The 24,861-nt window shown below is 33.4% G+C and overlaps 2 protein-coding genes across 3 annotated transcripts in view; both read right to left on the reverse strand.

Moving 5' to 3' along the window:
- Window positions 1–1,462: 1,462 nt before the first annotated feature.
- Window positions 1,463–20,910, reverse strand: LOC139504820 (uro-adherence factor A-like; the record flags this gene model as incomplete). The annotated part of the gene is made up of 11 exons (XM_071294759.1): window positions 20,856–20,910; window positions 20,112–20,215; window positions 19,296–19,409; window positions 18,150–18,689; window positions 17,654–17,936; window positions 15,459–15,574; window positions 12,670–12,789; window positions 9,853–9,921; window positions 7,949–8,037; window positions 3,852–3,975; window positions 1,463–1,568 (listed from the first exon to the last, which is right to left on the reverse strand). Coding segments are annotated over exons 1-11 (1,720 nt in total), but the record flags the coding sequence as incomplete, so codon positions are not given.
- The window catches only part of LOC139504819 (cell adhesion molecule Dscam2-like), a 45,621-nt gene continuing 41,546 nt past the window's right edge, over window positions 20,787–24,861 (reverse strand). For both annotated transcript variants that reach the window (XM_071294758.1, XM_071294757.1), the window contains exons 17-18: window positions 22,711–22,912; window positions 20,787–21,315 (exon numbers count right to left, since the gene is read on the reverse strand). In XM_071294758.1, coding sequence (XP_071150859.1) covers window positions 21,235–21,315; window positions 22,711–22,912 — 283 coding nt within the window. In that variant the 3' untranslated portion in view covers window positions 20,787–21,234. The remainder of the gene's footprint in view (window positions 21,316–22,710; window positions 22,913–24,861) is intronic.

A 24,861-nucleotide genomic window follows, 5' to 3' on the forward strand; every position in this document is an offset into this window, starting at 1 on the left:
AAACAAGTACATCAAGTTTCATAAAATTTGGATAAATCGTTCGCAAGTTGCAGTGCAACATGTTTACGCCGGACAGACTGATAGACGGACGGATGCCAAACATTTGTATACCATAATACGTCCCATCAAAATTTTGACGGGCATATAAAAATTTGGGCAAGTATCCTGTGATATAAAAATGTCATAACTAACCAAGCAAAAGATAAAATAGAATCTAACCACTAGCAAATAAATTGTTTACAACTTTGAATATACATATTTCAAGATTTGTCTACTTATTATGCTTTAACTACACTTGTTTCATATTCTAAATTCTTTAATACTCACAGACGAATCTATAGATGTTATATCTTCTTGAAATGATGAAACTACAAAACAAATATTTTTGTTTTATTTTCAAAACATTAAAATCGAGAGTGCCCAGGCTGAAATGAAATGTCTTGCCTACTTTATGATCATAAAAAAATTAATTCTCATTAAATCTAAGAGAACAAGAATGTGTCCATTTGAACACAGATGCCCAAATCAACCTATCATTTTCTATGTTAAGTAGACCTAAAATTGGGGTCACAACTCTAATTTGGCAGTGAAATTAGAAAGATCATATCACAAGGAACATGTGTACTAAGTTTCAAGTTGATTGAACTTCAACTCATCAAGAACTACATTGTCCAAAAACTTTAAACTAAAGCGGGCATACGAACGAACAGACAAACAAACGGACATACAGACAAGAAAACATTATGCTCATAAATAGCCATTAATATTGGGCATAAAAAATGTATGTATTTAATGAAAATTATTATTGCACACCACTTGAAACATTTCCACAGAGCCATCTCCTATTAGTCAAGTTATTTAAAAAAAAAAAGATCAACAGTGCCTAATAGATATAGGAAGATGTGGTGTGAGTGCCAATGAGACAACTCTCCATCCAAATAACAATTTAAAAAAAAGTAAACCATTAGAGGTCAATGTACGGCCTTCAAAACGGAGCCTTAGCTCAAACCGAACAAGAAGCTATAAAGGGCCCAAAAATTACTAACCATTCAAACGGAAAAACCAATGGTCTAATCTATAAAAAAAAAACCCAGAGAAACGAGAAACATGTATGAACACCATACTTAAGCTTAAAGAAGTTCTGAATTTGGATTGTAATTGAATATTTGACACAGCACTGACTTTTGAACCAAATATAGTTGATAGACCAACTGCCTAAGAAAGAACAAGGTACAATAAGGCCTGTTTTCAAACAAAATTTGAAAAATGAGAAAATAGGGGGGCCAAAAACAGGACTTATCTTACTTTGTCCTTTAAGATAGAAACTGGACAATAAAAAACTTAATTTTACCTAAATCACTAATCTATAAAATGAGATTGATAATGACAATAACAACTGTACTTTTATGAATTTCTATGCCATTTGATAGCAACATTTCTGATTATTTGTATTACAATATACCTTTTCCAGTCAGGAGACATTTTCCCACATACATTCTGAAGTCATTCAAATCTTTTTGAGACATATCAAATTCTAGCGTTGTTCCAGACAAAACATTTTCAGCCATCTGAAATAAAAGTCATGTTTAGAGCTGTTCCTTTAAAACATACATACTTTATATAAATAAGGATGTTAGTTGTCTTGTTTGAATTGCTTTACATTGTCATTTTAGGGCCTTTTATAGCTGATTATGTGGTATTGGCTTTGATAATTGTCGAAGGGCCTTACCGTGACCAATAGTTTTTAATATCTGTGTCATTTGAGCCTCTTGTGGAGAGTTGTCCCATTGACAATCATACCACATTTTTTTTATGGTACTAAGGGTAGGCACTTGGAAAAAGATGTTAAAAACCTAGAGCCATTATTTTACAATTTCACTTACCACCTTTTTATCATTACAAATTGCAACTAAGATGGCCATTGTTATAATATAGTTCGTTGTGTTACATTTTAATGTTGTGTTTCCGTTGTGACGTTTGTTTTCTCTTTTTTTTTAGTGTGAATTCACATTACTATAAGACGTGTCACGGTACTTTTCTATCCCAAATTCATGTATTTGGTTTTGATGTTATATTTGTTATTCTCATATGATTTTGTCTAAGGCTTAATCCGTTTCTGTGTGTGTGTTTTACATTTAAATGTTGTGTCTTTGTTCTCCTCTTATATTAAATGCCTTTCCCTCAGTTTTAGTTTGTTACCCGATTTTGTTTTTTGTCCATGGATTTATGAGTTTTGAACAGCGGTATACTACTGTTGCCTTTATTTCTCATTGGCACTTATACCTAATATTTATTTAAGCTGGATAACTTGATGTGCTTTCTTTAAAAAATTGACAGGGTCATTTACACTTTCATTCGATTTAAGTAAGAATTATTTTTTTCAAAATCCTGGTAAAAACTATAATAAATCTCAGACTTTTGACAGTAATAATGTAGTTTTAACAATGATTTTTATTCTGTATTTTCCAATTTCTAGAAAAGCACAATAATTCATTGTTCCTTATATATAAATTCTATTGCTTAATAAAATATATGGTTGACAATGGCTTGTTAAATTTATCCCAATATGTGTAAAATCTTTCTATGAAATTTCAGTTATCTGAGTTGAAAGCTGTAAGAGTAGTTGATTGAACACCTCACTTTTTTGCTTTCTTTCCAGCTTTTCCCCGATTTAAGAGGTTAACTGACCACCATGTAAGACTATTTTTCTCTAAACTTCCTGTGTCAATTATAATTCAATTTGATTTTGGAGATAGAACAGTTCAGTTATGACAAAAACCTGTAAAATGTAGAAATCTGGTATTATAGATAAGTAGGGAGATATACCACCTGGAATTTTTTACAATGGTACAAGATAAACGATACCATAAAGTTCCTGTGATGGTTACCCGATCTTTATCCTATATGCTTCACATTTTGTGATCAAGATATCTATTTTAAAACTATTATAGTTTGAACATTAAATTTTACATATTCAAGTTTTTGCACTAGAATGGGAAATTAAAATCATTTTGATTTTAGTAAAGCAGGAATTCAAGTGTTTACAGATTCAAATAAATAATAAGTTGTCCCCTAATAGAAATTGTTTTTGCAATGAGCTATTAATTGACACCCGAATCTTTCCTATATATTGCTCCTTATTCTATTAAGGGACTATGTTGCAAATACTTGGATGCTTTCTCTTTTGGGGCTCGAACCAAACGCTGAAAAAATGCTGTGCAAATGAAATCATCTGTTTTACACTAATCAGAGATCAGTAAAGACATGTTAAACGATTCTTGCTTAGAAGTATAAACAGAATAAACACAGGTTTAGGACAAAGCTGTTGAACTTGGTTTTTCATTTTATATAAGCATGCACTATTTTCAATCATGAAAATGGGTCCTACTTTGTAGAATTTTATTGCAAACCAAATAAAACTTTTCCACGGATTAATCTTCTAATTTTCACTCTATTTAAACTTTTGTCCCATTCAATAGATACAAAAGCTATTGTTCTCTGTGTAGTTTTAATTCACAGGACCATTAATTCTGCTTAGAAAAATCTATCACTCTGATATCATTTAACCCCATTAAAAAATCATCTTCTAAATACATGTTTTAAATTAAAATAAACTGCATGTGATGTTTAATATTTTCAATATCAATAATATTTTCTCAATCTGTTCATACTGACAATAAATTGACCAATAGCAGATGACACTGTGGTTAAGTTTCATTTGATTCTCAATTGGACATAGCTGTGACCATTGAATCTCAAATTATATGATCTAATAATTTTAGAGAGAATTAGGTAGACATGTTGTTTAATCAAAAAAAAAAAATTCATCCAAATTTAAACATAAAACTTACTTTCAGAACGTACAAGCCACACGATATGTCATCCTCTTGTTTAGAATGGAGGAGACTGCCTATATTCCATTGTGTGGTAGCAATGTCCACTAAACCTAGTTTAGACCTCTCTTTTAAAAAAAAACTGGAAAATATAAAAAATTAACATTCAAATTACTTCTTTTCAACATCAACTTTCTTTATAATTTTAATTACAGTATGTACTAAAATAAATTGTATAAATTATCTTTCTTAAATTCTTTTTTTTGTAAATTCATTAGGGTGTAAAAGTGTTGACTGAAGTTCATTTGGTATGAAGCATATGGAAGCACTTCATTCTTAAAATGTGTACACGGTCAACACTTTTAAAACCCTATGAATAATGATGAAATTACAAAAAGAAGTTTTCAATACTTATAACTACATTTTTTCGCAATGTTCATGAAAACCAGTGCTTAGCTTTTGCGCCAATTGGCATTTCATTTGCACCACAAACCATATTTCATTTGCTCCAATAAGAAAAAAGTGAAATCACAAAAATACTGAACTTAGAGGAAAATCAATTCCAAAAGTTCATAATCACATGGCAAAATCAAATAACAAAACGTATCAAAAACGAATGGACAAGAACTGTCATATTCCTGATTTGGTAAAGGCATTTTCAAATGTAGAAAATGGTGGATTAAACCTGGTTCTTTAGCGCTAACCTTCTCACTTTAATGACAGTCTCATCAAATTCCGTTATATTTACATTGACACCTTTCATTTACGTCAATAATACAGGTAAATAGTTTTAAAAAATGATTTTTTTTCCAAAAAAGACTTTTAATGTTAAAGAAAGTTTCTGTTTGCATAATAAAACATACTAGTATTCATCAGAAATCAGTCATAATGTCAATGTATATTTGTTCCACCTAACAGAAGTTCCAATGGAAACTTTGTTATAAACAATGTCATGATATCTGTTCCTGTTGGAACAAATATTCTATACCATTTATTATCGCTATTTTGTGCATTTTTCTTTTGATCTTTTTTTGTGATAATTTTCATATCATGCTTCTCGCTTGAGATGGAAAAAATTATCGCTAGAAACTAAGGAGACCACGTGGCGTTGCTAACGAAATTGACATGAAATTGACAACGTCGCCAAAGGTAAAATAGCGATAAACAGATTATCATTGGTCATCTCAACTCGATTGCTTTTCTCACTTTCGCTGTACCAGCTCAAGCGAAAAAATCAAGCTCGTTGAGATGATCAACGATAATCTATAATTACGTTAGGAACATATATATAGAATAACCATACATTGTCTCGAAATATCAATGTTATTTGTACAAGGCTTAGAAACAGGTAGAAAGCGAGGCTGTGCCGAGCTTTCTACCTGTTTCGAGCCGAGTACAAATAACAGATTGATATTTCGAGACAATGTATGATTATTCTTTATATACTGCAACTCTTATAACTGTTAGGCGAGTGACATTTTCAGAAAAGACGCTTAGTGACTTTAATGCACCTCATTCTTATGAATATAGAACATGTTTAGAAAGAAAAACTATATGAAAGCTTAGTTTGGACATTTTTATAGCAATTCAAAATAATAACAGTTCCTTCAGCATGGAAATCACTATAATATACTTATACAAACTGATAAACAGATTTTGTCATAACATCATTAAAGTGGAGTTAAAGTCTTATAGGATTGTAAGTATGTTTTATTTTATCACCTTGCACTTTCACTACTTGACTGTGGTTTTCTACTGCAGTTAGTTCAAATTTCTGACCAGTTGAACAATTTGATTTTATAAAACAAATTGCAATTTGGTCAGAATTTTGAATAAGTTGCAATTGGTGGATAGCAACACTTACAGTCAAGTCACTGTAAGACATTAATACTTGCATTTTTAACTGCAAACCTTTTGACTGCACAAACGTGAGTGAAAATAAATGCAGTCCTAATAAAAAAACACGTTAAGAAATTAAAGTATACAATCCCAATTGTCAAAATAAAGGTCATCTTGGGACCTAACTTTAGTTAATTCACCGCATTCTAATTTTGCATCTGGGGTCAGTTTCACAACAAATCTTTCGACTAAAGCTGGTCGTAAGTCATGAATAGTTCAGTTTACTTACGATTAATCTTGTCTTAAGTTTTTTTGTGAAACCGACTTCTGTATCTGAAGTTTGGTAAACCTTAGTGTTGCAGCTATATATATATATATGTCGCGGAAAGGATTCCATTATGGTTGGATCCATATAAAAAAAAAAAATAACTGAAATATCCAACGGTTCAAAAGATATGGACCGGACACAAACCAGACAAAGACGAATCAAACAATGTTTGAAAACTTGACGGCTCAAATGTCAATGCCAATGTCAAAATGAACTGATTTAGTTTATGAAGAACCACATGCCATCCCATAATACATCTCTGAACTTAGTGTGTTTAACATCAGTTCTATAGTTCAAGGCAATGCATTTTATATTTGAAATCATTGGTTTTTGGATGAACTGTATACATGTATGAGTTACCCGATTTAATTTGACATGGGCCGCAAACAAGTGGGGACTGACGGACGGATAGACTTAAAATGTGGTTCATATATCCTCTTTAACTTTGCTTGTGGTCAAAATGAAGTATTTAGGTAAAAACCGTCATTCTTTAATTGTGAGAGGACAATGTAAAATTGCGTGAACCTGTATGTTTTATTGACGTCATAAATAAAACTGTACGGAAAAGCATTGTCAACGTCATAAACAAGGTGATATACGGTCAGTGACTGTATATCACATATAAATATACAGTCAATACAATTTGACTGCTCAAACAGCACAGCTGCAGTATATACTGTAATATTCATTCCTGTGGAAATAATATTCCAGAATATATGTTCCTTTTGGAACTAATATTATGAAACCATACAAGGTACATGTTTGTTGAAACTTCATTAAAACACAGTTACTTTGAACATATTGAAAAGAATGTTAATTTGTGACACAGTTCTAAGAATTATACAGTATAGTAAAGTTATAATTCTGTCCATCTCAGTTGTTATTCTGGCTTTAGAAATTTAGAAGTTATCTCAACGATTTTTTATATGATGCATATATATAAGCTATTAACCGTATGTGTGACCACAAAACATACAGACTTCTTTCCTCTGTCTTTGAACTGATAATGTCCATCTATACACCTCATACATGTGAACACTAATTGACTTTATAATTTTTAACCTCAGTTTTGTATTAGAAATGAGTACAGGAGAAATACTGAAGAAACAATTTTTATTCACAATACAACAATGAATATTTAACTTTTTCGTTATGTTACCTGTATTGCCTGTGAAATGGCGCAAATGAAGTTTTTATATTTTGGCGCACTTGAAATTTAACCTTGTGGCGCAAATGAAAGATTGGATTATTAAAAAATTGGGGCAACTACTATCAAGTTTTTCTTTTACATACCTGTGAACTTAATTGTGAAAACATGTATCGTTATATGTATGTTTAAATTCATGCAATTCATTTTGAAATGAAGAATGACGCGAGCTTGCTGTTAGCCAATCAAAATAATGTATAATAATAATACATACATCTAATGTAAATAAATGTTATCTAAAAGTATGACTCAATAAAAAGAACATTTGATACGATAATTGATTACCGGGAGTCTTCAAAGTTGTTAATGCAGCAATGTTTCATAATATTTGTTAGTTTCAAGGGGGAAAAAATGAAAACTGTATCAACTATAGTGATTTAACAAAATGCTTCCACAACTATGTATAAAGTAGAACCAAAAAAAGGAATTTCAAAAGTTCAAAGAAAATGAATATAAGATTTCAATAATTAATATGATAGAATCTTTTGAGATGGTCTTAAAATTAGCAGTTCAGTTAACTTTTAAACTATGTTGTTCAAAAGGTGAAAAATTTTCATTATTGGGCTACCAGAATCAAATATAATATATCAGAGATCAATTTAAATTACAAATGTCACCATGCTTGTTAACTGAAAAATATTAATCCCCTAAAATTTTAAATCATTACTGCCTCATAGTTTTACAAAAGATGTAATTTTTTTCCTCATTCTTTACATGTACTATTCTAAAATTTTAACTTACAACCAATTCTGAAGAAGTTTTTGTTCTGAGAGAAACAGCTCACCCATTGGATTGAAATACAAGATAATTTGTTGTTGTAGTAGAATAACCTAAAATTAAATCAGACAGAGTTAAGACACAAATAATCATAAAAAAAAAATTATCATCCTTATACAACCAATTGTTTTCAAATCCTCCATTTTGTTTGTAACAAGTATTTTTCTCACAACATTCTTTGAAAAAACATTGTATTTGACGCCATATTTAAGCAAAAGGTCCAAGGACACAGTTATAGTCCTTTGGTTTTCGTTGTCTACGAATATAGTCCCTAGTGTAAACAGTGTATAACTTGCATGTTTTATTTGATACACTTTCCCAATTTATTTCTTGATATTAAATGCATGAAATATTAAGTAGGGGGATGTATTTACATGTTAAAAAAATTTGGGTGCTGAATCTTTATGTTAAGTAGTGATTTGGTTCAGTTCAAAAAGGTCAAATTTTATCACGTCTGAAGCTGTCAAACTGAATTTTACACCCCCTTAACACAGAATTGTCAATATTTTGAGTTTAGAGCTGGTAGAAGTTTCTATAATTTTGAAATTACTTGTTTCACTGGAAGTACACTACACTGTAAAAATCTTTTTGAGAAAGAGCAGGTGCAATTTTTTTAATTTGAATTTATTGTCTAAAAGAAATGCACTACGAAATGATTGTGTTCTCGGGCCAGAATATAAATATACCAAATGTATTTAATTATATTATTTATGAATCAAGTGTACAAGAGGCTCGTTTGATATATTTACAATGTGACAGTCTAAATATAGAAATTTATGTATCCTCGAGGATAATTTCGCCATCAGCATGTGCACTGTAGAGCGAAAAGGATAATTTTGGCTTGTGGTGCCAAAAGGAGCATTTCCTTAAGAAAGCCTTTAAAGGGATTTATAGAGGAGGTATGGTAAGAGCCATTATTAAACAACTATACCAGGTTGTTTGTCTCTTGGTTAAATTCAAGGCAAGGATTAAATGCCATAACCCTTTGTTAATATCTAACCCTAGGTTATATTCTGTTGCCTATGTTGTGATTAAATTTAACCTTTTGTTAATAGATTACTTGATTCAGATTTGACCTTGCTTCAGACCTCAATTAAAATATTAATCAATCAATAGTTGTGTATATATAAGTATAATTCATTGTTTACACTGAAGATGAGAGAGGTCTTTAAATGTCCGATAGATATAAATTATTGGGTTTTCTACACATTTATATATCACAACATATCAGCTGTGAGCCACAGTTTAAACTTTTTGGTAAGTGAGCACAGATCAAGCTTAAGAGCTTTACATTGTGTCCAGCAGCTGAAATTTTATGATATCTATATGAAGAAAAACCCAAATATCTGTTTATTGTCTACTACTGGTCTATTTCCCCTCCCTTAGACTTGAGCAAGCTGATAACTTCTCCTCACTTTGTACAATAATTACAGAGCAAATGAGTAGGGTAATGTAGGCATAGGGAAGGACCATAAATCAAATTCTTCCATTTCTTAAAACCATTAACAATCAAAAACTGAATTTTCAGATTGGAACAAAATACCAACTTTATCTGTTACTTGTCATGATTAAACAATAAACCAAATATCAAATCAATATCATCAAGCATGAAAAAAAAGTGTGGAAAACTGTATATATCTTATTAAGAAAAAATCGCAAAATCTTGGCAGCATTTACAGTTTAACATCTTATCTGTCACCGGTCCCAATATCTGTGTTTTTAGCGCTCACAGGGGAAATCTTTTATAGCTGGCTATATGGTATGTATTTTTTTCACAATGTAAGGTGACCAATTTGTTATTTGAACTCTGGTGGATAGTTGTCTCCATGCATTCATACCAGATCTCCTTTTATATATTATGTACATACCATAAGTGTCCAGTGGTTATCATTCTCATGAACAGCACCAATTATTGTATCAAACTCCTTGAAGTCATACTGTAAGATGCAAAAAACAAGAATTTACAGAAAACCAGAACAATAACTGTCCATTATTTACTCATCAAAAGGCATAGAGACTGTAACTTGAAAAGGTGTGTCTACTATTTTTGTTAAAAGTAAATGCTTGTATGGTTATATGTATGTGAAGGCCTTAAGGAAAAATAGTTTGTTGAAAAATTAACTGTGTTTACCTCATTAAAAAGAAATATCAATAAAATACTAAACTCTGAGGAAAATAAAATCGGAAAGTCCATTATCACATAACAAAATCGAATGACAAAACACATCAAAAACAAATGGACAACTGTCATATTCACAGGCACTTGTCTCAGAAAAAAATTTCCTATATACCTTAATATAACACAAGGTACTTAACTAAATTTTTTGAAAAATGACACCCAGTCCCGAATTCCCGTTATTTTTCGATTTCTCGGTTGTCAAACCTACTTAAACTTAATATGTCGTAAATCTAAATTGATTTATCTACACAATGGTATATGACACGAGTATCATTGTTGTCGGGATCATTAGTAGCAGGTCTCAGAAGTTGGTCAACGGGATTTTTTTTGCATTCGTCTCAAACTTTGGCAACACTCAGTCCGCATGTAATTTTATACTGGTTTCTCATTGGTCAATCGTCTGGCTAAAAATAAATGTGGGAAATTTTGGTCAATTTATAACTCTACATTAGTGGCGTTGTGTACACGTGTGTATCATAACAAAATGAATGTCAAACAGCTTATAGCATTGAATGAGGTAAAAAATGGTCATAAAATTTTGCTTTTGGGGCAAAGTGGAACGGGGAAGAGCCATTTGGTCTGTACTATAGAACAAGAACTAAAAAAAGGGGGGGGGGGGGGGGGAATGGTCGGCAGTCACAGGAACAACGGGAGTGGCTTCCTTGAATATAGGTGGGATTACTGTCCATTCCTGTTCCGGTATAGCAGATGGTCATTTTTCAAATGACGAACTATTACAAAAATTGACTATTGATGAATATTTTCGAAAATACAAGGGGTTCTGCAAGTTTAGGATTTTAAAAATGTCAATTTACCATTCAAATAAGGATTGACATACGTTTTTGTTTTGTTTTCCCTACTCAAAATAAAAATAAAATGTTTATATTAGAAATATACATACCATGAACAAATAGCATCATTAGCTAAATACATCTTTTCATGATACTTCAAAATTTCTCGCTTTTCAAACCTTTTGGAGTTATCTCAATATCTTATGTAAAGTCCAGAGAGAGTCTGAATGATGTCAATAAAATGGGAAAAATCTGAGTTCTAAAATTAGAAACTCCTGACACATTCGACAGACCTCAAAAAACACTTATTTGGGTTTGTTTGACATACTCTGTAAAGAATTTACAATAAAGATAATAATTTATAGTCAGAGGGAAGCTGACAGTTTTAATTTTAATAATTTTTATAATAATTCAATCACTGTGGGCTGGGTGTTGCCAAAGTTTGAGACGAATGCAAAAAAAATCCCGTTGACCGACTTCTGAGACCTGCTACTAATGATCCCGACAACAATGATACTCGTGTCATATACCATTGTGTAGATAAATCAATTTAGATTTACGGCATATTAAGTTTAAGTAGGTTTGACAACCGAGAAATCAAAAAATAACGGGAATTCGGGACTGGGTGTCATTTTTCAAAAAATTTAGTAAAGTACCTTGTGTTATATTAAGGTATATATAAAAAAAATATTCTGAGACATATTCCTGACTTGAAACAGGCATTTTAAAATGTAGAAAATGGGGGATTGAACCTGGTTTTATAGTGCTAAATCTATATCACTTGTACAAAAGTCTCTTCAAATTCCATTATATACTAAACTGCAAAAGAAATGTCACAGTAATTTGAGGCAAACATAATGGAAAAATTAATGCATTTTTAATTGAATGGGCGTATAAATACCCTTGTTATTTAACAAATCCGCATTATTTTAGTTCATTAATAGTTTTCCACTATCATATCCAAGATTTATTTAATTCAGGTCTGCCATTAGTGTTGAATACGTGGACGGTCATTTGTACTGTTTGTTGAATTGTGGTGTTCATGTAGACGTTGGATGGTGCCTACATTGCAGTTAAATGCATATGCAACGACTTGAGGTCGCTGTCCAGCATTCAAATGTCCTATTAGCTGTTCTCTTTATGGTGGGTTAAGTCATGGCATCAGTACTGCATCAAACAGATAATGATGACACGAAAACTTAGCACCTCTAAAATACCCTTATAGAGGCATGGACAACTTGCATCTCATAATCATGAAATGTGACTGTGAAACGTGTACAAGGACCTAAAGAGACAACTATTAGAACAACCAAATTAATGAACACAGCCAGCCATAAAGGAAATTTCAACATAATCTTAGCATCAATTGAAGAGAATTTACCTAAACAAAAAAATAGATAGATATTTTTTTTTAATACATATGAAATTGTTTTTTTTTTTATTATTTTTAAATATTCATTTGAAAATTTAGGCTTTCGACAAATACAAAGTTTCTTTTGCGGTTTAGTATATTTACAATGATAAATTTATCATAATTATCATTATTAACCTTTTATGCAACAATTTTACAAAAATTATGTCATCTGATACAAGATTTTAGATTTTTCAGCAACTAGGGGTGTATCAGGCCTTTGAAAACATACTACTTTTGGAAATTTTCAAAAGTATATATAGTAATTAAATAAACCATATGATCATGCCTTAAAAAAAAATACCTGATGTAATAATGAATGAATTTGTGGCTGATCATTAAATACAGCTGTCATAAGCACACTGTTGATATGGCAGACCTGGGGGAAATTTTCAGACAACATATACAAGTAGGCATTCATCACCTAAAACAAAAAATAAAAAGTTATAAATAGATAAACAAGCATGGTGTAGAAATCTAATTACTTGCAGGAATTATGCAAAAAAGGTGCATGTTCAATTTTCGTCTCACAACACACAACAGTGGCACGATGCTCAAAATATCGAGCAACTGTTGTACCATGATTGCAGATGACCTGCGATTAGACAAAATTTTATGTTGTGGCCCTGCATAAATGTATTTTGGGTTCGTTGTGACCAGGGCTTAAAGGGCCAATTAACCGTATTGGTAATGCCGACTTATTATTAGGAATTACTTTGCTGTACATTAGTGCTATTAACAGATTATCTTTATCTATAATAATACTCAAGATAATAACCAACAGCTGCAAAATTTTCTTAAAATGACCAATTCAGGGGCAGGAACGCAACAACAGGTTGCCTGAATGAGCTGAATATTTCATGGTAGATAGATTTGGACATAAAAACAATCTTATCTTGTAAGATTTGCTCTTACTGCAAGATATAAGCCAAAAACTGCATTTTACCATGTCCTTATTTTAGCCATGTTGGCCATCTTGGTTTCACAGGCGGGGTTATCGGACACAATTTTAAAACAAGATACCCTTTTAGATAATTGTGGACAAGTTTGGTTAAATTTGTCTCAGTAGTTTCAGGGGAGAATATTTTTGTAAAAGATTACAAATATTAATGAAAAATTGTTAAAAATTGACTATAAAGGGCAATATCTCCTTAAGGGAGATTTGGCCGTGTTGACTTATTTGTAGATCTTACTTTGCTGAGCATTATTGCTGTTTACAGTTTATCTCTATCTATAATAATATTCAAGATAATAACCAAAAACCGCAAAATATCCCTAAAATTTCCAATTCAGGGGCAGCAACCTAACAACAGGTTGTCTGATTCATCTGTAAATTTCAGGGAAGATGGATCTTCATCTGATAAACACATTTATCTCATGTCAGATTTGCTCTGGTTTGGTTTCAGATATAAGCCAAAATCTACATTTTACCCTGGGCATTGTTCTATTTTTAGCTATGATGCCAGTAGTTTTAGAGGAGAAGATTTTTGTAAAAGTTGAGGATGATGGAAGAAGACGGATGACAGACGCCAAATAATGAGAAAATTTGCTTGGCCCTATGAGCCAGGTGAGCTAAAATAGGCAAAATTTCCTTAAAATTACCAATTTATGGGCTGCAACCCAACAACAGGTTCTCCAATTCATCTGAAAATTTCAGGGCAGACAAGTCTTGACCTGATAAACAATTTTACCCCGTGTCAGATTTGCTGTAAATGCTTTGGTTTTAGAGTTATAAGCCAAAATCTTCATTTTCTATTTTATCTATGGCTGCCATCTTGGTTGGTTGGCCGGATCTCCAGACACATTTTTCAAATAGATACCCTAATAATGATTGTGGCTTTGTTTTGTCAAATTTAGCCCAGTAGTTTTAGAATTGAAGATTTTTTGTAAAAGTTAGCAGATGATGGATGCAGGACGCCCAACCATGGATGCCAAGTGATGAGAAAAGCTCACTTGGCCCTATGGGCCAGGTGAGCTAATAATTTTCTTACCTAAAAACTGAATTTTAACTTGGTTTATTGACTGCATAAATTAAGAATGTTATCTGTGTTGAACTGTATTTTTTTTTAAATGCATTATTTAACATGTTATATCACTCTGTTTTGATTATAATTATAACTCTAATAACAAAACTTAGAACATTTTCTTAAGTTCTTAACTTTTCTTTTATAAAGTTTAAGTTGAGATTTACATTTATCAAGAAATGTACGGAGCCCCGCTAGGGACAAAATAATATATTGTGCGCACAATTTAAATATATTGTGCGCACAATTTAAATATATATTGTGCGCACAACTTAAACATATTGTGCGCACAATATGATGTGGTGTGCGTCCAAAATTAGGAAAACAGTTTTCACTTGACTCATTTTACTGATCATTCAACAAAGTTAAATGTTCGTGGTTTAGACATAATCTCAGATACCAAATGCAATAGTTCTTCTATATTTGGTTGTATGAAACGATTTTAATGTCTAAATGTCAACTTGACAGGTATCATTTGACCTTGACCTCATTTTCAGGGTAAAGTGGTCCGGCAAAGTAATTTTTTGTTTTTGGTGTATTTCTCGGATACTATAAGCATTTAGCTGGATATATTTGGTGTACGGAATGCTTGTATGGTGTAATATTAATCTGAAATAAACGTAATTTATTCAGTATTCATGTCAGGAGTCGATACGAATGCACTGATGATTTTTTGCAAGAGTATTTTCATGTATCTAGCTAGCCCCATTTCAAAAGAAAACCTTATGCATTTTTCCATTCTGTCACTTTAAAAAGGACACATTGTGTAAAGTCAAAGAATTTAACGCACACTATATTATGTTGTGCGCACAATATGTTTAAGTTGTGCGCACAATATATTAAAATTGTGCGCACAATATATTATTTTGTGTTCACACTATATTATTTTGTGCGCAGTGCGCACAATATATTTTTTTTCTTTGCATGTCCCTAGCGGGGCTCCATAGAAATGTGACTTGTAGTTCATGAGAAAAATAACACTGTACTTCTTCAAAAAGCATATTTCTTTTAAAAAAAAGTACAGAGTATTATCTAATTTTTAAAACTATTTTGCCTCAGATTTGCTTACCTCATCTGAAAGCCAATGTTGGATGGTATTCAGAGCATCTATTGAGATAGAATATGGTCCTACTTTAGATATAGTGTTTGCATCTCTTGATTTAGATCTCCAAATCTCTGACAGAACTGAATAATTAAAAGATATACCATATAGTTAAAAAGATAAAATTAATCCTTCACAATAATGTCAAAAATTGAAATTCAGATGGAAAACAATAATCTTCAACCAATACAAGAAAAACAGAAACTTTTGTCGATTTAAAAAAAAAAAAACTACAGGAAGTTGACTTTCCCTTCTCCTGCAGTGTGATTATCTTGGTAATCTACAGGTGTTCTGCAAACGTACTTGGACTTTTAAGAAATCCAAATTCCTTAAAATAATCATATATGTTGGCATTTTGAAATAAAACAAGAATGTGTCCATAGTACACGGATGCCCCACTCGCACTATCATTTTCTATGTTCAGTGGACCGTGAAATTGGGGTCAAAACTTTAATTTGGAATTATAATTAGAAAGATCATATCATAGGGAACATGTGTACTAAGTTTCAAGTTGATGTAACTTTAACTTCATCAAAAACTACCTTGACCAAAAACTTTAACCTGAATTTCGCATTATTATTTTCTATGTTCAGTTGACCATGAAATTGGGGTCAAAACTATAATTTGGCATTAAAATTAGAAAGATCATATCATGGGGAACATGTGTACTAAGTTTCAAGTTGATTGGACTTCAACTTCAGCAAAAACTACCTTGACCAAAAACTTTAACCTGAACTTCGCACTATCATTTTCTATGTTCAGTGGACCATGAAATTGGGGTCAAAACTATAATTTGGCATTAAAATTAGAAAGATCATATCATGGGGAAAATGTGTACTAAGTTTCAAGTTGATTGGACTTCAACTTCTTCAAAAACTACCTTGACCAAAAACTTTAACCGGACGAACGAACGAACGGAGGCACTGACCAGAAAACATAATGCCCCTCTACTATCGTAGGTGGGGCATAAAAAACCTCACATGTTAACTGTTTGAAATCATGGTTCAACAAGTGAAAGTGTGAGCTACTGCTTATTGATGATACCACTGACAAATATTTCATTAAACAAGAAGTTGTTGAGTGATGGGTAAGAAAATGCATCACACAGTGAGGCTGACTTATATAAACCCTTTATTTTTCAAGTAGTAGCTGAACCATAAAACTGAGGTCAAAGACAATGGACATGACAGATGGAAAATTTTGTAACATGAGGCATCTATATACAAAGTATAAGGATCAAAACCTTCCACCTTCTAAAATACACAGCTTAAAGGAAGTTAGCTAACGTTGCAGATAGATCTTGTTTTGATGAACATTTCTACCCCATGCAGATTTGCTCTATATACCGTTAGTTCAGAGCTATAAGCCAAAAACTGCATTTAACCCTATGTTCTATTTTAGCCATGGCTGCCATCTTTGTTGATGGGCATGATTTGATACATATTTTAGAACGTAATATGCTAAGGATGATTTAGGCCAAGTTTGGTTCAGCTTCTTAACATGAGGTATCTATATACAAAGTATGATGTCAAAAGTCAAAGTCTTGTACTTTTCTGAAATATTAAGCTTTAACGAATTTAGCTAAGGCTACTGCCTCTTCCAGATCACTATCTCTATGTCAAGCTTTCTGCCACAAAAGTCACAGGCTTGACAAAAAAGATATTTAAATAGTCAAGTGTTATGGACTATTCATGATCATATGTCTATCAAATATACTGTTAATCATACACAGTATTTTGCATATATATGCAACTACAGTATACATATTTAATGCAACTAAAACTTTTTCTAGAAATGTATTAAAAACCTTCATCAGATCAAAAGCTTGTTATTTGGATAATAAAACAATTAATAGTGCATAATTTGTTAATAATACTTTTTTAAATATTTCAATATTATTTTTAAAGAAATCCACATTTAAATGTATCTCTTATTTGTTTTACCCCCATGCCTTTGTTATTATGTAATGGCTGCTATGATTATTGAAACTTCTTTTTTTCACAATTTCACAATTAAGTTGAGTAACAAATAATTAATGATCCAAGACATTGAGATTTTAAAATATTGATGTAGCAAGCAAGTTGAAGATAGACAAAAGGTAGAGCAAAGCTATAACAAGCACAAAAAATATCCATCTACAATTTTGATTTTAATTCACCAACCTTCTTCACAATCAACCTGTGACAGACTTCGTTTTTTGACATCCTCCATTGATGACATCTTTAAAGTTGTTGCAGAAGAATCTTTCAAGGGTGATACCCTGGTATGTTGTGTTGACAAAACATCATCCTCTGTGTCAGACTGGTCAGCAGCAAGTTGTGTTGACAAAACATCATCCTCTGTGACAGACTGGTCAGCAGCAAGTTGTGTTGGCAAAAACTCATCCTCTGTGACAGACTGGTCAGCAGCAAGTTGTGTTGACAAATCACCATCCTCTGTGACAGACTGGTCAGCAGCAAGTTGTGTTGACAAAACATCATCCTCTGTGTCAGACTGGTCAGCAGCAAGTTGTGTTGACAAAACATCATCCTCTGGGACAGACTGGTCAGCAGCAAGTTGTGTTGACAAAACATCATCCTCTGGGACAGACTGGTCAGCAGCAAGTTGTGTTGACAAAACATCATCCTCTGTGACAGAAGCAAGTTGTGTTGACAAAACATCATCCTCTGTGACAGACTGGTCAGCAGCAAGTTGTGTTGACAAAATATCATCCTCTATGACAGACTGGTCAGTAGCAAATTGTGTTGACAAAACATCATCCTCTGTGTCAGACTGGTCAGCAGCAAGTTGTGTTGACAAAACATCATCCTCTGTGTCAGACTGGTCAGCAGCAAGTTGTGTTGACAAAACATCATCATCTGTGATAGACTGGTCAGCAAGTTGTGTTGACAAAATATCATCCTCTGTGACAGACTGGTCAGCAGCAAGTTGTGTTGACAAAACATCATCCTCTGTGACAGACTGGTCAGCAGCAAGTTGTGTTGACAAAACATCATCATCTGTGATAGACTGGTCAGCAAGTTGTGTTGACAAAATATCATCCTCTGTGACAGACTGGTCAGCAGCAAGTTGTGTTGACAAAATATCATCCTCTGTGTCAGACTGGTCAGCAGCAAGTTTTGTTTGCAAAACATCATCCTCTGTGTTTGACTGGTTAGCAGCAAGTTGTGTTGACAAAACATCATCCTCTGTGACAGACTGGTCAGCAGCAAGTTGTGTTGACAAAACATCATCCTCTGTGACAGACTGGTCAGCAGCAAGTTGTGTTGACAAAACATCATCCTCTGTGTCAGACTGGTCAGCAGCAAGTTGTTTTGACAAAACATCATCCTTTGTGTTTGACTGGTTAGCAGCAAGTTGTGTTGACAAAACATCATCCTCTGTGTCAGACTGGTCAGCAGCAAGTTGTGTTGGCAAAATATCATCCTCTGTGACAGACTGGTCAGCAGCAAGTTGTGTTGACAAATCACCATCCTCTGTGACAGACTGGTCAGCAGCAAGTTGTGTTGACAAATCACCATCCTCTGTGACAGACTGGTCAGCAGCAAGTTGTGTTGACAAAACATCATCCTCTGTGTCAGACTGGTGAGCAGCAAGTTGTGTTGACAAAACATCATCCTCTGTGACAGACTGGTCAGCAGCAAGTTGTGTTGACAAAACATCATCCTCTGTGTCAGACTGGTCAGCAGCAAGTTGTGTTGACAAAACATCATCCTCTGTGACAGAATGGTCAGCAGCAAGTTGTGTTGACAAAACATCATCCTCTGTGTCAGACTGGTCAGCAGCAAGTTGTTTTGACAAAACATCATCCTTTGTGACAGACTGGTCAGCAGCAAGTTGTTTTGGCAAAACATCATCCTCTGGGACAGACTGGTTAGCAGCAAGTTGTGTTGACAAAACATCATCCTCTGTGTCAGACTGGTCAGCAGCAAGTTGTGTTTGCAAAATATCATCCTCTGTGACAGACTGGTCAGCAGCAAGTTGTGTTGACAAATCACCATCCTCTGTGACAGACTGGTCAGCAGCAAGTTGTGTTGACAAAACTTCATCCTCTGTGTCAGACTGGTCAGCAGCAAGTTGTGTTGACAAAACATCATCCTCTGTGACAGACTGGTCAGCAGCAAGTTGTGTTGACAAAACATCATCCTCAGTGTCAGACTGGTCAGCAGCAAGTTGCGTTGACAAAACATCATCCTCTGTGTCAGACTGGTCAGCAGCAAGTTGTTTTGACAAAACATCATCCTTTATGACAGACTGGTCAGCAGCAAGTTGTATTGGCAAAACATCATCCTCTGGGACAGACTGGTCAGCAGCAAGTTGTGTTGACAAAACATCATCCTCTGTGACAGACTGGTCAGCAGCAAGTTGTGTTGACAAAACATCATCCTCTGTGACAGACTGGTCAGCAGCAAGTTGTGTTGACAAAATATCATCCTCTGTGTCAGACTGGTCAGCAGCAAGTTGTATTTGCAAAACATCATCCTCTGTGACAGACTGGTCAGCAGCAAGTTGTATTGGCAAAACATCATCCTCTGTGTCAGACTGGTCAGCAGCAAGTTGTGTTGACAAAACATCATCCTCTGTGACAGACTGGTCAGCAGCAAGTTGTGTTGGCAAAACATCATCCTCTGTGACAGACTGGTCAGCAGCAAGTTGTATTGGCAAAACATCATCCTCTAGGACAGACTGGACAGTAGCAAGTTGTGTTGACAAAACATCATCCTCTGTAACAGACTGGTCAGCAGCAAGTTGTGTTGACAAAACATCATCCTCTGTGACAGACTGGTCAGCAGTAAGTTGTGTTGACAAAACATCATCCTCTGTGTCAGACTGGTCAGCAGCAAGTTGTATTGGCAAAACATCATCCTCTGTGACAGATTGGTCAGCAGCAAGTTGTATTGGCAAAACATCATCCTCTGTGTCAGACTGGTCAGCAGCAAGTTGTGTTGACAAAACATCATCCTCTTTGACAGACTGGTCAGCAGCAACCTCTGTGACAGACTGGTCAGCAGCAAGTTGTGTTGACAAAATATCATCCTCTGTGTCAGACTGGTCAGCAGCAAGTTGTGTTAACAAAATATCATCCTCTGTGAGAGACTGGTCAGCAGCAAGTTGTGTTGACATAATATCATCTTCTGTGACAGACTGGTTAGCAGCAAGTTCTGTTGACAGAACATCATTCTCTGTTTTTTGAGAGAAAAAAAATATTATTAAATAACATTGCATTATTTTCAAATTTTCAAACAGCAATAAATAAACTTAACTTTTAAAAATCTTCAAAATTGACACTCCTCATTTCTTTTTATTTGTGTGTCAGAAATTTTCAGATATTTTTTTTATTGATGTCATGCCTATGATCTATACCAAGGCAGGAATATGACAATTGCATCAATTTGTCTGATATAATTGAGCTTTTCATTTTGTGATTTGATTAGGGATAAACAAGAAACTCAAAACCCAGAAGGTCAAAATCATATGTAATTTACAAAATTACACTCAAAGTTAAAAAATCTAAAATAAAAGGGAAAAAAAAAGAGTTAATATTGCAATGCTATATTTAGCAGCCTAAGTGAACAGCTCAAATAAATGAATATTTGGTATTACCACTGCAGGACAATTTCAATTTTTTTTCTATATTTGTCTACACTTGCATTTCATGAAGTCTTTTAGTTATTTTTTTTTCTTAATTTCAGAAGTGACATATAAAGTTTTAACCTTTTTGGATGTGAAAAAAACATTTAAATTAAATACTACTAAGGTAAAATAAACCTTTAAGATCAGCTAAACACATCTTCTCCAATACTACAGAGCACCTTTGGGTTGTCTGAAAACAAATTATTGAAAACTTTTTCAATTATGTATGCATGAATAGTTTCTTGAATACCTACATTTGGTGAAAATAAGCTTGGCATTTAAAACAAATGTTTTGCTTGCATATAAAGATATAAAGGGGATAAAATAACAGAGTTCTAATTTCCTCCACATAACACTTATTTAAAATTTCTAAAGGACATAAATCATTTAAACCAGGAGCTCCGCAGGTCGCAGATTTTTACGACCGCACAGGTCAAACATTGAACAGTTGGGGCAAGTATGGACACAACATTCAAGCTTGATACATCTCTGAATTTGGATTGTGATCAAATCTTTGACACAATATGAGTTTCTGACACAAAACAAATGTCAAGATCTTACAAATCTATTGCACAGTATTGTGCAATTAAAGATTTCTTCTTCAAAAATGTGGAATTTGAGAAATTTGGGGGAAAAAATGAAAACTACTACCATCCCCCTTTTTTTGCCAATTAGTCCAAAACCTGACATTACTTTATACATATTTTACAAGTAGTGTAAATGAGGTAAATGCCAAACATACCCAACATTGTATGTTAAATGTTTTTGCTCCCTTACACTGCTTTTAAATTGTCATAATTGTCCATTGACCAGACAATCCTAGTTTCCCCCCTTTTTTGCCCCTAATTCCAAAACATTTTGAGCCATAACACACCCCCCCCCCCCTGCCCAAGTCAATACTAACCATCCCTTCATGGTATGGAAGCTTATAGTATAATTTCAGATGGATGCATACACTTAAACATTAAACACATGTTATTGTTTGAAAACTACAAAAATGCTTATTTCGGCTTCTAATTCCTAAACTATTGAAACCATAACTCCCAAAATCAATCACAACCTTTCTTTAGTGGTATTGAACCTTCATGTAAAAATTTATAGATATTCATTCACTAAAACTAAAGTTATTGTCCGGAATCTAAATGTGTCATCTGACTCTACTGTGGTTTTGAAAATCATGAAAAAATACATATACCCAAATAATGATAGAGGTCAAATTTGGTTAAACACATAGATGAAAATAATACATATACCCAAATAATGATAGAGGTCAAATTTGGTTAAACACAGGACCAATATTTTAATAAAAACACCAGGATGCTATCTTGAACAGTTAATCCCAACAAAGTACAAACACTTCATCAGCCCCTCATAAGGAACATTTATGCAATGGTTAGTTTCATTCCATTCAGTGGTTCGAATCTCTAAAAGAAGACCTCTGTATGCAGATCATTCTAAATTTTTGAAACAATGATCAGTTTGGCATTACATGTAGCTCACAAATAATGAGTCTTAGGATAGCAGAAGGGCAAAAAGTAATTGCCTTGAAAATACATGGCAAAACATATTCCTTCTAAGTACTTACTTTTGAAGTACTTTGCCTCCATGGAAGGTCATTTACACCATAATCGTACAAAATTTCAGTTCCAGGGGAAATATCCTGTACAGCATATATAGCAACCCTTGGTATGGTGTCTACAATGATCCTTCTAACTCTGGCATTTTGGCAACTTTTTATGCCATCGTTTACGTACTTTCCGATTCTTTTAGAAAATGTTGCATCAACACTACAAAAAATAAGTGCATATAAAATCAAGCAAAACTGGTGAAATATCATAAAATAAACTAGAGGCTCTTAAGAGCCTGTGTCACTTACCTTGGTCTATATGCATATCAAACAAAGAAAACAGATCGTCATATGGATTCATGAAAAAAAATTGTGTTTAGGTGATGGTGATGTGTTTGGAGATTTTGCTTTACTGAACATTCTTGCTACTTACAATTTGTCCATCTATAATGAACTTGGCCCTTAATAGTTCCAGAGCAAAATATTTTGCAAAAACTAATGAAAATTGTTAATAATTGACTATAAAGGGCAATAACTCCTTAAGAGGTCAACTGACCATTTTAGTCATGTTGACTTATTTGTAGATCTTACTTTGCTGAACATTATTGCAGTTTACAGTTAATCACTATCTATAATAGTATTCAAGATAATAACCAAAAACGGCAAAATTTCCTTAAAAATTACCAATTCAGAGGCAGCAACCAAACAACCAGCTGTTCAATTCATCTGAAATTTTCAGGGCAGATAGATCTTGACTTGATAAACAATTTTACTCCCATGTCAGATTTGCTCTAAATGCTTTGGTTTCAGAGTTATAACCCAATATCTACATTTTCTACTTTTAGCCATGGTGGCCATCTTGATCTGTTTGCCAGGTCACTGGACACATTTTTAAAACTAGATGCCCTTATGATGATTGTAGCCAAGTTTGGTTTAATTTGGCCCAGTAGTTTCAGAGAAGATTTTTGTAAAAGTTAACGATGACAGACGACGATGGAGACGACAATGACGCCAGACGCCAAGTGACAAGAAAAAGCTCACTTGGCCCTTTGGGCCTGGTGAGCTAAAAACTGCAAAAATTTTGTTAAAACTACCAATTCCGTGGGTTATTTTATTCGTCTGATAATTTCAGGGCTGATAGATCTTGACCAATTCAAAAATTTAACCCCATGTCAGATTTGCACTAAAAGCTTTATTTTTTTAAGATATAAGCCGAAAACTACATTTGACCCCTATATTCTATTTTTAGCCATGGTTGCAGTGTTTGTCAATGGATCAAAACTTCGTGTAAAATTGTCTTTAAGGGGCAATAACTCCTTAAGGGGTCAATTGACAACTATGGTCATTTTAACTTGTTTGTAGGTCTTACTTTGCTGAACATTATTGCTGTTTATAGTTTATATCTATCTATAATAATATTAAAGATAATAACAAAAAAACTGCAAAATTTCCTTATAACTACCAATTCAGTGGCAGCAACCCAATTACGGGTTGTTTGATTCTTCTGAAAATTTCAGGGCTGATAGATCTTGACCAATTGAACACTTTTAACCCGTGTCAGATTTGTTCTAAAAGCTTTAGTTTTTGAGATATAGGCCAAAAACTGCATTTGACCCCCTATGTTCTATTTTTAGCTATGGCGGCCATGTTTGTTGATGAATAAAAACTTCAGATACAATTTAAAAACTAGATACCTTAAGGAACATTACCTTAAAGCTTGAAGGAATTTGTCCCCGTAGTTTCAGATGAGAAACTTTTTTAATAGTTTACGACGACAGACGCCGACGGACGCCAAGTGATGGCATAACCTCACATGGGACACTTCCGAGCCCTGGTGAGCTATAAATCAGCCCAATATCTGAAGGCATATACGAAAAAAGTCTGTATAACAGTGTTTTTCAACAATTTATCAAAGTCCAAAGATGACCTTGCAAGGTACGCAAAAATCAAATATACCGGTAATTATTCTATTACTTATAATAGGTGGGAATTCAACATCACAAAACCTTTTTAATCAAGTAGTCACTGAACCATGAAACTGAGGTCAAGGATATTGGTCATGTAACTGATGGAAACTTTGTAACATGAGGCAGTCTTCGTCTCACAGTGTATAATACTTTAGCTATTTGACCAAAGATGTTTTAAAAAAAAAGACAAAAAGAATTTTAT

This window comes from Mytilus edulis, unplaced genomic scaffold (assembly GCF_963676685.1).
Source record: "Mytilus edulis unplaced genomic scaffold, xbMytEdul2.2 SCAFFOLD_158, whole genome shotgun sequence".
In the NCBI taxonomy this organism is placed as follows: Eukaryota; Metazoa; Mollusca; class Bivalvia; order Mytilida; family Mytilidae; genus Mytilus; species Mytilus edulis.